Source organism: Pleurodeles waltl, chromosome 7 (assembly GCF_031143425.1).
Source record: "Pleurodeles waltl isolate 20211129_DDA chromosome 7, aPleWal1.hap1.20221129, whole genome shotgun sequence".
NCBI classification, from domain to species: Eukaryota; Metazoa; Chordata; class Amphibia; order Caudata; family Salamandridae; genus Pleurodeles; species Pleurodeles waltl.
Window position 1 is genome coordinate 545,624,953 of NC_090446.1, and position 14,057 is coordinate 545,639,009.

General features: G+C 43.1%; 1 protein-coding gene across 1 annotated transcript in view; it reads left to right on the top strand.

Annotated features, from left to right (window-relative positions):
* The window catches only part of LOC138246919 (vomeronasal type-2 receptor 26-like), a 410,539-nt gene that overhangs the window by 57,675 nt on the left and 338,807 nt on the right, over positions 1 to 14,057 (top strand). The window contains exon 3 of the mRNA XM_069201665.1: positions 4,515 to 4,728. Coding sequence (XP_069057766.1) covers positions 4,515 to 4,728 — 214 coding nt within the window. The remainder of the gene's footprint in view (positions 1 to 4,514; positions 4,729 to 14,057) is intronic.

The window sequence follows — 14,057 nt, forward strand, 5'->3', positions numbered from 1 at the left end:
GGCACTAGCCAAGGTGCCCCCACATTGTTCAGGGCCAATTCCCCGGACTTTGTGAGTGCGGGAACACCATTACACGCGTGCACTACATATAGGTCACTACCTATATGTAGCTTCACAATGGTAACTCCGAATATGGCCATGTAACATGTCTATGATCATGGAATTGCCCCCTCTATGCCATCCTGGCATAGTTGGCACAATCCCATGATCCCAGTGGTCTGTAGCACAGACCCTGGTACTGCCAAACTGCCTTTCCTGGGGTTTCACTGCAGCTGCTGCTGCTGCCAACCCCTCAGACAGGTTTCTGCGCTCCTGGGGTCAAGCCAGGCTTGTCCCAGGATGGCAGAACAAAGGACTTCCTCTGAGATAGGGTGTTACACCCTCTCCCTTTGGAAAATGGTGTGAAGGCAGGGGAGGAGTAGCCTCCCCCAGCCTCTGGAAATGCTTTCATGGGCACATTTGGTGCCCATTTCTGCATAAGCCAGTCTACACCGGTTCAGGGACCCCTTAGCCCTGCTCTGGCGCGAAACTGGACAAAGGAAAGGGGAGTGACCACTCCCCTGACCTGCACCTCCCCTGGGAGGTGTCCAGAGCTCCTCCAGGGTGCTCCAGACCTCTGCCATCTTGGAAACAGAGATGCTGCTGGCACACTGGACTGCTCTGAGTGGCCAGTGCCACCAGGTGACGTCAGAGACTCCTTCTGATAGGCTCCTTCAGGTGTTGCTAGCCTATCAATCTCCTAGGTAGCCAAACCCTCTTTTCTGGCTATTTAGGGTCTCTGTCTCTGGGGAAACTTTAGATAACGAATGCAAGAGCTCATCCGAGTTCCTCTGCATCTCTCTCTTCACCTTCTGCCAAGGAATCGACTGCTGACCGCGCTGGAAGCCTGCAAAACTGCAACAAAGTAGCTAAGACGACTACTGCAACTCTGTAACGCTGATCCTGCCGCCTTCTCGACTGTTTTCCTGGTGGTGCATGCTGTGGGGGTAGTCTGCCTCCTCTCTGCACTAGAAGCTCCGAAGAAATCTCCCGTGGGTCGACGGAATCGTCCCCCTGCAACCGCAGGCACCAAAAAGCTGCATTACCGGTCCCTTGGGTCTCCTCTCAGCACGACGAGCGAGGTCCCTCGAATCCAGCAACTGTGTCCAAGTGACCCCCACAGTCCAGTGACTCTTCAGTCCAAGTTTGGTGGAGGTAAGTCCTTGCCTCCCCACGCCAGACTGCATTGCTTGGAACCGCGACTTTTGCAGCTACTCCGGCCTCCGTGCACTTCCGGCGGAAATCCTTTGTGCACAGTCCAGCCTGGGTCCACAGCACTCTAACCTGCATTGCACAACTTTCTAAGTTGGTCTCCGGCGACGTGGGACTCCTTTGTGTAACTTCGGGTGAGCACCATTTCACTCATCCTCGTAGTGCCTGTTTCTGGCACTTCTCCGGGTGCTACCTGCTGCTGAGAGTACTCCTTGTCTTGCTCGATGTTCCCTCTGTCTCCTGGCGTAATTTGCGACATCCTGGTCCCTCCTGGGCCACAGCAGCATCCAAAAACACTAACCGCACGATTTGCAGCTAGCAAGGCTTGTTGGCGGTCTTTCGGCGGGAATACACTTCTGCACGACTGTCCACGGCGTGCCGGATACGTCCTCCAAAGGAGAAGTCTCTAGCCCTTGTCGTTCCTGCAGAAACCTTAGCTTCTCCTGTCCAGTAGAAGCTTCTTTGCACCCACAGCTGGCATTTCCTGGGCATCTGCCCATCTCCGACATGCTTGTGACTTTTGGACTTGGTCCCCTTGTTCCACAGGTACCCTCGACTGGAAATCCATTGTTGTTGCATTGCTGGTTTGTGTCTTTCCTGCAGTATTCCCCTATCACGACTTCCTTGTCCTTTGGGGAACTTTAGTGCACTTTGCACTCACTTTTCAGGGTCTTGGGGTGGGCTATTTTTCTAACCCTCACTTTTTTCTAATAGTCCCAGCGACCCTCTACAAGGTCACATAGGTTTGGGGTCCATTCGCGGTTCGCATTCCACTTTTGGAGTATATGGTTTGTGTTGCCCCTATCCCTATGTGTCCCCATTGCATCCTATTGTAACTATACATTGTTTGCACTGTTTTCTAAGACTATACTGCATATGTTTGGTATTGTGTACATATATCTTGTGTATATTTCCTATCCTCTCACTGAGGGTACACTCTGAGATACTTTGGCATATTGTCATAAAAATAAAGTACCTTTATTTTTAGTATAACTGTGTATTGTGTTTTCTTATGATATTGTGAAAGTGACATTAGTGGTACTGTAGGAGCTTCACTCGTCTCCTAGTTCAGTCTAAGCTGCTCTGCTAAGCTACCATTTTCTATCAGCCTAAGCTGCTAGACACCCTATACACTAATAAGGGATAACTGGGCCTGGTGCAAGGTGCAAGTACCCCTTGGTACTCACTACAAGCCAGTCCAGCCTCCTACAGTTTTGCATTCTCTCATCCCCAGTCAACATTTTTTAGAGATCCTGGTAGTACATGAAAGTAAGTCCTTACAGATGGAGTAACTCGCAATTTTCTATTATTTACCACCCCCACTACTAAAAGTCAATTTCCTTTTATTATTACTACTGGCTTGCTCCACCTTATTCCTCCCTGCAATCTGCTTCTGGAGAGCTTCCAAACCCTTTGCTTCTTCCCTTTTCTTAGTCTTTTTAGCGCTCCGCAGGGAATTGGTTACTTGACCAAAACCATTTTTAAACACTGCCTTCTCTCCTTCCTTTTTGCCCAGAGCTGCTCCGCTTGCTCTGTCCACCAGGGGAGCTGGATACATCTTTGTACCATTCAATACAGTACTTTCAGCTCCTTAAATTCACTGTGACTCTATTACTGTAGATGTCAGAACCAAGTCCTCACTGTCTCCTGGAAACCTTCCTCCTTTTGTAGGTTGTTTTACTCCTGTACTGGCTCTGCCACTGTTTCCCCGGTAGGAAACTGCCGCTGCTGCCTCCCTCGCTCACAACACCTCCAGGGCGGCTCGCAGCAACAGCACAACCCGCGTCAATCCTCGCACTTCTTGCCTCCTCTCCAACGCGGCTGCCTTGCCTTTATGAACCGGCGACCCTCCAATGGAGCCCCCAGCCCTATTCACAGTCGGCTGGTCTCCGCCTCCACAACCCTTCATAAGTTTTACATTTATTCCCTCCCTCTATGCTCCCAGCACGGAGCCCTCCGCGACCGGCTCCTCAGACGGCCGCCATGTTCCCCGATGAAGGTGGCCCTCAGGCAGTAGTTTTTGGTCTAGCCAGCAAACAGGGTCTCTCACAAGCAGACTGTGATTTATTTTTCATGGTTATGGCCACAGCACGCATGTGCACTACAGCAGGATGGATAAGGCCTGAGCACCCCACATTTGTGGAGTGGCAAACCTACTTTTTGGCCATTTACAATCTAGAGAAAGGCCTTTATAAGTGAAGGGGGGTATGTGTGAGGAGGAAGGGTAATTTATACTGGGGACCAGTCGAGGAATGGATGTAGTTGGGACATGTGAAAATGATCTCTAGGGCCATGACTGACAGGCAAGGATATACAGACATGATTACTTTGTTTGGTATCTAGCAATAATTTTATTTTAGGTGTGTGTCAGTTGGGTTTGGGGTTGTTTTGTACTTTGTGCCTGACTTTCATGGGCTCAAGATTCTATATTAATAATGTATGTTTTTCCAATTTTTTTTCTTTACCATACCTGTAATAATTTAACAAAATCAATAAAAGCAAAAAAAAATTAAAATAAATGACACAATAAGAAATTACTGTGAACAAGAAATAATTTGCAATCTGCAGTTAAAAAAGTTATTTTAGTAGACAAAAGCAAAGTTGTATATAGACATCTATAAAAACAATGGTACCAAAAAAGTGTGGTAAATCAATAGATTGTGTTTTTGTTTACGATTAAAAACATAGCTAGAAGATTACCTTCATTTGTGCACAATTATTTTACATTTTCTTTTCCCAAGCTATAATTCATATGCTAGGTGTACAATTAATTGTTTTCATTTGCAATAGGTTGGTAACTCTTCTGTATATACACTATTACAAAATTTATCTTTTTGATATACTTTGAAGCTTTTAGGATGCAATTTACGAAATTATCAATTTCTCTTAAATTGTTTAAGACTCAAAAAAGCAAATGTGAATTCAAAACATAGGTTGGCTGGAATTAAAAGTGATCTGACAAACCTTGGGAATGATAATTAATATAAAGATTCCTTTTTATAAAAGGACTGCACAGTTTATACAAGTCAAATGCATACAGCCTATTGTCTTGATACCTCAGTGCCTAAATATAAACCAACCAGCAAGAATTTCTTAATATTTTAGATCTTAAAATTATATTTTTTTCTCCAATCAGTTGCAGGATTTAGATTCTAGTAGATACTGATAGGATAACCAGCCAGCTTTTCACAATATTAGGCAACCAAGTATCAAAGTAAAATGAGCTACAGTTTCATAATACAAGTGTGTTTTCTCCTTTCTAGATAAGCTACGGTGCAGCATTGGGTGCACTAAGTGATAAAGTGCAGTTTCCATCTTTTCTCCGGACTATTGCAAATGCAGGATCTCGGGCCCATGCTTTCATTGAGCTGTGTCTTCACTTTGGTTGGAACTGGATTGGAATTCTGGCTTCAGACAATGACTATGGTCTTGAGAATGGTCAAAAGTTAATGGAAGAAGCTCCGAAGAACGGCATCTGTATTGAATTTTTTGAAACCCTAGCTACAAAGTTGACACAGAAATTATTATTTCACACTATCAACATTATACAAGCGTGTACGGCAAAGGTCATAGTGTGCTTGACCTTTTCACCGCAGATGATTCCATTTTTTAAAGAGATCTCTGCAAAGAAAATTGTTGGTAAAATTTGGCTTGCAAACACAAGTTGGTTTCCTTCTCCTGTATTTTCCATAAAAGATCTATGGCAAATATTGCATGGCACAGTTGGATTTGCAGTGTATAGCGGAGAGATTCCAATGTTTAAGGAATTCCTTTACAGTATCCACCCATCCAAGTTTGCCAATGACATCTTTATGAAGTTGTTCTGGGAGCATGCCTTTGACTGCCAATGGATAGAGGAATTTAATAGAACATCCACTGAAAACGGAGTACCAGGAAAGAGATTTTGTACCCAAACAGAAAAATTGGAAACACTTGATGTGTCAGCATATGATGTGAATCACTTCAGATATCCTTATGCGGCACACAATGCCATCTATGCATTAGCACAAGCACTACATGATTTGAAGCATTGTATACCAACAGGAGGACCGTTTGCCAATAAAACATGTGCAAAGTATCCAGAATTTCAACCTTGGCAAGTAAGAAAATCCTAAATATTTAACTTCTAAATGGATTAGAATTCAGTGCTTTATATCAGTTTCTTAAACAAAAATCTTGAATAATTAATCCATTTAGAACAGGCCAAGTAATGATCTGCCATTTACAATAATGCAAATAAAAGGTTAGGTAAAGAGAATATTTGGATTCTTTTTTAAAACACTGTTCTTCAAATGGTGGCAACTTCTAGTTGTTGTAATTATCATTAGGAAATCTGTGCCAACTTCTAACTTGCTATTTTGTTTTCTACAGGAGCCCCAAAGCAGCAATTTGCTGGTCTTAGAAATATTAGATTTTTTATCATTAGTCGTTCAATGTCAGGATAAAAATTGAAAAAAAAAAACTATTGTCAGCCATCCAAGACACTAAAGACTAGGCTAATGCCAACTGTTCGGGAGCGAGGCCCCGGGGTAGGTCTCCGGTCAGTCTGGCGTTGGAAATATAACAACGTCAGCCAAGTGGCACGCCTTGTCCCATGGAGCTTTCTCCCTAATTTAGGAGAGGCTCTTCTAGATCACATCCACTTGATGTGATGCTATCGTGAGTAAATCAACTCACGTTCTTGTGTTTTTTTCATTGAATTCTTATTACTTAGCATGAATTTAGATTCAAGTCCAGGAGAAGGTATTGTTGTTTTTGGTCCTGAAGAAGCGCCATATGATCCGATTGGACTAATGTGAGGCGCGAAACATGTTGACCTGTCTTGGTGGAAGCAAGTTCCCTCCACCTCATTTTCAGTAGAGTGTGGGTACATTGTTGCCTGTCTACTTTACATTGCTTTTTAATCTTGTCCAGGACCCTGCCTCATTCAATAAACCAAGGTTTGGAGGTTCCTGAGGCAATTTTTAACTTTTGTGTTTTTTCTCTCCTGCCTGTGATTTGGTCTTTAACAGTAGGTTTGAATCGATTACTACATGCTCTTCATCATGGCACACATCTCAAGTTACGATCTGCATCAAAGTGCCCCCTAGTGGGGCCAGTCAGATATTGCAGGGCCTTCCTGACGAGGAGCTACCCTATGATGAAGCATGACATCTGATATCATGTGAGAGGGTTCTAGCTCCTATATATAGAAGTGCCTGACAATGTTTTTTCTACCTTTATATCTACTGGAACAGTGTACTTTTGTTTAATATAATGCCACACTGCACCTGCACATGTAGGCCGTGGATGTTTTGGGATTAACAGAAATATTTTTAGAATTCATACATAGATGTGGTACTATTAGGAGCGAAAATAGTTGCCAAGGAAAAAAAAAATATTGTATCTTTTCATTTCATTCAATTAATGTTTTCAGTGTTACAACTGATGAGGCTATCCCTGGAATGAGTTATTGTTATTAGCACCGTGGCTCCAAAGCAGTGTGATGTCAGGGCCAGCCATAACCAATAACACAAAGGGGCTCTATTCATAATATATTAGTGTGTTATATAAAGAAACATATAAATACCTATTTCCGGAGCGGTACATAATAATACAATTAGCAAAAGAAAAAGGAGTAATTAATAGCAAATTAACTATAAAAACAAACTGACATTCTCAACGTTAAATAAAAAGTGGAAAACAAAGAAAGTGAACTACAAATGGCATATTGTAAATAAATGGTCTTTTTGTATATTATTATAAATATAACCACAAATAAAAAAAGGTTTTCTAAAACATAGAACATATAGAGTTAAGAAGTCAACAGTCTATCTTTGGATACATAACAATCAAGCAGTAGTAATAAAATGTTTGACCATAAATTTGCATATGCAATTGATGTAATGAGGGCCTACCCTTTTCCGTGAAATCCACATCCAGCAGCACCGAATAGATAAGGAGCTGGCTTATTTCCAATTTTAATGATAGACTCAATAGCAGATAAAACAGTGAAATCAAATCATTTAATTTGAGACACTGATAATTAAAAAGGTTAAGACAAACACATTTAAGATAATCAATGTATATGAATAGCATCATGGATACATTAAACAAATGCATCCAAATATTTCTCCCAGAATTGAAATACAATTGGACATTCATAAACTAAATATTACAATGGACCAATATCAGATTAACAATGCCAGCTTGTCAAGTGATTTAGCATTAAATCCTGGGTGTACATAGACACATACACATTGGTGCAGGGTAAATGTTAACCAACCTAAAATATTACAAAACCACATTTTCTTCCATTGTTCATAATAAGAGATGAAAGACAGTTCTCCATGGTGCTCAACTTTTTCATATTATTGATGCCACCATCAATAATATGTATGCGTTTTAGAAGGAACATGTCCTGAGTGATTGCAAATTTGTAAGCACAATATAGATTCTGCAGTGCTGGTCATGGGCAACATATGTCACAAACTGGGTTTATGACAACTGGTCAACACACATTTTGGTGGCTCACATATATTTTCAACCACATTCTTTAAGCCTAACAGTCTTTTTTCACCCAGATTGACAAGTGGGGATGTCTGATTTCCTGAGTCTATTATATTGTTTGCTGAAGCCACAGTACCCGAGATTTCCAGGCTGTAAGAACGGCTCAAAAGAGTTCCTAGACTGAGACATATCTCTAACCCCTACTAGGGGCAGTTGGAATAGGACAAATAATTTGCCCCCAGAGGAACTCTTTGGAGCCACTTTTATATCATGGAAATATTGGGTGCTATGACTTTAGTGTTCGATGAGTAGGGTGTTCTATATTTATAACTGCTGTGTATTATACCATAGTGAATTAGTAACAGTAGTGTGAATTCATGTACAATTGCTATACAATGAATACAAGGTTTTGCTGTAAAAATAATTAAAAATGAAATACATGTTTTTTTTTCATGGGCCTTTGCATATAGAACTTAAGTCCACTGGCTGAAGTATATAGGTTAAGCATGTAGTATTAATTTTGTTTATGGTACCGAGGGCATGCAATACAGAGTGTCCACTGAGGGCTGCACCACTGTTTGTGCCACTGTTCATGTGGCAAGGTACAAAAGGACTTCCAACCTGCCACTGCAGACTGGAAGGACAGTGTTTTCACTTCCAATTCAACTTTGCCATTCAAACCAATGGCAAAGCCACATCATCCCTTTACATTATTGTTAGAAATCAGGTCTCTTGATGGCTGTCGGTTTGCACCCTGTCCAAGTAAGGACCTTCACTCCAGTCAGGGTAAGGGAGTCACACATCTAAGATAACCCCTGCTCAACCACTTGGTAGCTTAGCACAAGGAGTCAGGCTTCTCTCAGACGCAATGTGTAAAGCATTTGTACAAACACGCACAGTAATACAGTGAAAACACCACTAAAGAACTCCACGCCAAATAATAAAAATAGCCAATATTTATCTAAATCAAACAAGACCAAAACAACAAAAAATCCATCATACACAAGATAAGATATCACTTTTTAAAGTAAAAAATGCCTTAATCCCTAGAAATCAAAGGATGCATTGTTTTAGCACAAAGTAACTGAAATGCTTCAAAAATAAAGCTGCGGCGAAGGTGCATCAGAAAAGCAAGCAATGAGTTGATTCCTTACTGGCAATTGAGGCCGGGCGTTGATTCTTTCTCCTCCGAGTAAGCGAGGCATCGATTTCCGGACAAGCAGCATCAGGTGCGTGCAGTGATTTTAAATAAAGATTTGATGCCCAGGGAGGATGCGTGGAAAATCACGACGCACAGTGATGTTAGATCTGCACTGAGCAGGTGATGCGTTGATTTCACTGACATTGCACAGATTTTTCAGCTGCGGTGCAGGTGTTATGTCGATTTTTCTGACACTCAGCTCCAGTGTGTGGATTTTCTCTCAGGTTTTACCAGCTTCTCCTACCAGGGGCCCAGGGACTGGATGTGGCACCACTTGGCAAGTCAGGGGTCTCAGCAAGAAAGTCCAGGTACTGGCAGATAAAGTCTTTGATGTCCCTGAGACTTCACAACAGGAGGCAATCTCAGTTCAAGCCCTTCAAGAACCTTGGAAAGCAGGATGTAGAAAGCAAAGACCTGTCCTTTTACTCCCAGGGTAGAAGTAGCAGCAGCAGTTCAGCACAGCAAAGCAACAGGCAGAGTGGTGGGTCCTCCTCAAGCATCCAGCTCTTCTCCTACGCACAATGTCCACAGTCCAGAAGTGTTCTGAAGTTGTGGGGTCAGCAGTCCATACTTATATTCGTTTATGCCTTTGAAGTAGGCAAACTTCAAAGGAAAGTCTTTGTAGTGCACACAAGCCTGCCTTTCCCTGTCTTGGTCTTCGACACACTCCAGGGGGTTTGAGACTGTATTGTGTAAGGACAGGCACAGTCCTTTTCAGATGCAAGTGTGGTTAAACAAGAAAATGCACACTTTCTAAAAGTGGCATTTTCAATCTTACAATCCAAAAACCAACTTTATCAAAAGATGTATTTTTAAATTGTGAGTTCAGAGACCCCAAACACCATATTACTAACTGCTTTCAATGGGAAATTACACTTAAAATATATTTCAAGGCAATCCCCATGTTAACCTATGGGAGAGATAGGCCTTGCAATAGTGAAAAATGGGGCTGCCATGGTCCTCACTTAGGGATGACTTATACATATTAAAATGGAAGGTTTGTTCCTGGCAAGTGGGTGCACTTACCAGGTCGAACAGGCAGTTTAGAACTGTACACACAGACACTGCAGTGTCAGGTCGGAGACATATTTACAGGGCTACTCATGTGGGTGACCCAATTAGTGCTGCAGTTCACTAGTAGCATTTGATTTACAGGTCCTGGGCACATGTAGTGCTTTTTACTAGGAAATTACCAATAAATCAAATATGCTAATCATGGATAAACCAATCACCAGTCGAATTAGACAGAGAGCACTTGCACTTTACCACTGGTCAGCAGTGGTAAGTTTCTCAGAGTCCTAAAGCCAGCAAAAACAAAGTTCAGCACAGTATTATAACAGGAGGTCAGAAGCCAAAAAGATAGGGGAAACCACGCCAAATATATATATATATATATATATATATATATATATATATATATATATATATATATATATATATATATATGTTTATATATATGTATGTCTCCCCTTAGGAAGACCTTTGGAGTCCTATGGCAGGGAGCTGTATTTTGTAAATAAGACATGTTTTCTGATGTTTTCTGATATGTCTTACCAGCAATACTTCCAAATTGTCATTTTGCTGAGGGTAAAATTGGTAGCCCCTGTGACAGGGTTACTGGGTGGCACCTCAACCTGGCTAACTTTTTAATAGGACTACCAAACTGGATCATGTTAGGTATCAAAATAATTATGCCATTAAATGCGACCTGATGGCCAGTTCAGAATTAATATCACGATTAAAGGTAGGCAACTTTTAATATGTGTGCTCTGCTCGTCCAGGAGCCTCACAAAGGCACACACACACAGACAGCTTTCTGACTGCCTAGGAAGACATGTGAATGACGCTCAGTAATAAAGGCAGTGCCGCACCAGGGAGGTGTGACCTCCTCTGCCAGGATGGCTACTTGAGGCGTTAGCCTAGAGGTGAGCTTTAAAGGGGAGCAGCCTTTGATGTGCCACGCAGCCCAACAACCCTGAGCAGGATGCCCTTTTGTTCCTGTAGACAGCTTGGCGACTGGGCAAGAGAGGGGAAACTCAGACCCAAAACAGTATTATCATGGGCATGTAGCCCTCAGGTACCCACACCTCTAGGGTATGCTACTAAGCTCCTGACGACTGAGAAGTAGATGTGCCATCATGAAAGGTGCAAAAATGAGGTGTTCTGGAATAACCAGATGCCACACACTACAGGACCTTTGTTACTAGGAAGGAGGGGACCCAGTAGCCCATTGGCTACTGAACTTGTGGTCCCCTCAGGGCAATCTCCTGGAGTAAATATGACACCCCTGGTTTCCTGACCCTCAGATCACACTAAAATCGAAGCAAGGACTGAAGAAGGACTGCCCAACTGAACTTGGACCCACACAAAGAGAGGATGCATGCTTGGAAGGACTTCACCTGCTGCACTTTGGGGTAGCAAAGGTTGGACTGTGCCTACAGCTTCCGGCGTAGGGAAAAGTTGATTCCCGACATCCAACAACAGCAGGGACTTTAAGGGTCAGTCAGCTGATCTCCTGAAACCAGCTTCAGGAACACAAGAGCTGAAGTTGCCCAAGTCGCAATGTTGGAAGCCACCGCAGACATTTTTAATCCCTCAGCAGCAGATCCTCCATTCCTGTCTATGACGGTCATTCTGTAAAGTTTGGATCTTGCCTTAAAAACACTGTGGCCAGGTAAATGTCCAAAGTATCCTTTCTGGTAGGGGTGGGTGGAATTTTTAATCCCACTGGTGGAATTGGAGGAATTTAGTAATTCTCTGTTACTCTTGTAACACAGAATTACCAATAAATTCTTCCACTCGGCCAGTGGAATTAATCAGTACTGCACTTGTCTTTGCCTTCCCAACTGCTAAAAGTTTCCTTTTTTGCTGTACCGAGCAGATAGATGATTCACTGCTGTTATTGGTGCCTGAGGCTCTTGACTGTGCCTTTTGAGTGCGAGATATGCTTAATCTTCACATTAGATGCGCTTGACTGTGCCTTTTGGGAACTTGGAAGTACTAGATTATGAAGTGCTTTGTTGGTTGACCAGTAAGAACTGTATTTATATATATATATATATATATATATATATATATATATATATATATATATATATATATATATATATATTTCACAATACTTGAAGGTTCAAGGAGGTTTTATACCTTTTCCGTCAGCAGTCCTTTAGATATGCCAGAGAAGGCCCTGTGCCCCCATTTTGACGTGTGCTGTGAAGTCTCAGGTTGCATTGACTGGCTCTAAGAATGTGTGTGTGTCATGACACAGTGGCCCACACATTTCGAGAGCCAAAGGTGGCTATTTCTTCCTGTCCCCTGTGGGAGTCCAGAGCTGACAGGAATGCCAGGGTGCCTACTCTCTTACAGCTGCTATTTCAGGCCTGTGAATCAGGGCTCAGGGTCCAGATATTATTAAACTGTTCAAGCTCACCACACCTTGGGAAGGAGAGAGTGGCCTGCTTTCTGTGCTGCAACCATCACCTTTCCTCCCTGGAAGTGGCTCTGTAAAGTAAGGGATTGCAGCCGTGGAGTGTTCCTGGGGGTTTAGGGGTGCATGGAGTTTGACCCATGTGCTCTGGGAACAATTGAAGAAGTCTCTGTGAAGACTGGGAAGTGTTAAGTGGATGTGTGGAGGGCCAGCAGCAAAGAAGGTGCCTGCACCGTGCAGCTTTAGAACACCCTTTTATTAGTTTAGGGATATTATGGGCATGCCTGTACTCCTGCAATGAGGAGGCCCTATACAAGCTATGTCTCGCCCAGAAGCATTTGGAGCAGCCAGCCCAATCAGCATTGACCAGATGGTGCTAGCCAGGGCCCCTGGTGGCATCCAGTCTCACAGACCTGGTGCCCCGGGTCTGAGCGAGCACTGCATTTTGCTGGTCTGTCCCTTAGTTGTGGCCCCTGTCCTGCTCAAATACACAGGCTGGAGGAAAGTGAAGCCATTACAATACTTTGTGCTTTTTAAGGATGGGAGATGCAGTTGTAGCCTGCATAGAATGCTACGGCAGACAAGCCCAACTGGATTACCTTGTGGCTGCGAATGTCATGATCGAAGAGCGCATGTAACTTACAGCCAGCATGAAGAAAGACCTACATCGGAAGACACCTTAAAAAGGCAAGGACTGCAAGATCCATCAGGACTGAGATGATGTGTGATCATATTTCTTCAAGCCCTGAATAAGACATGCTATGACGTCTCAGATGCACATAAGAGGTGCCAATAAGGTTCCTGGGAAACCATGGAAAAGGTTGCTCTCACCATCCAGATGTGTCCAGTGAACAGTAGTTTGAAGTTGCTTTCTGGAAGAAATGGTTGTAACATTCTTTAGAAAAGAGAGCTGGTACAAAGCCATCTTTGTTTTTTGGCAATATGATCCTTGAGATTAGTGGTGATGTCCAGGGATGCTTCAAGTGACTTGGCACTTAGTTAAAGTTGGCCTTTGTAGTCATGAAGAATCATGCTGTTGATCCAGGTTTGTACTCTTTCTTGTTCTTGGCCCATAACAGGAATTATATTTTGGTTGGGTTGAACTTCAGGTATCCAATGGGCATCGAGGTCTGGATGATGTGCAGGCAGTGTGTTAGGTATTGGATGTGTGAAGCAGAGGTGTCTTTCGAGTAGAGTTGTGTACCATTGGCATATTGGTAAACCTTTATGCTGTCATTGGTGAGTAAAGCACCAAGCGGCTCCATGTAGAAGTTGTAAATGATAGAGGATAGTATGGAACCCTCAGGGACCCTGCAGGTGATAGGGATCTTTTGCATCTGAGTGGAAGGTGGTCCACTGTGTCTAAGACAGCTGAGAGGTCCAGCAATATCAGGCAGCAGGGGTCATCTTCATCTGTGGTTAAAAGGACATTGTCCACAGTGTGCAATGGTCTCCCTGCTACACCGTCATCTGAAACCAGTCTCTAGTAGTGCAGGAGATGCTTAGCATGAATGTGATCTAAAAGATGACCCCAGACTGCTTTGTCACTGATCTTGCTGATTGCTGATGAATGGTAGATGAGTGAAGGGTCAGTATTTGGGAGCGGCAGGGATTGCAGCATCACTGGATCCGAGTCGGCATTGGTTCCAGTGCTGTGGAGCGATGGAGCAGAGGTGTCACAAAGAGGCG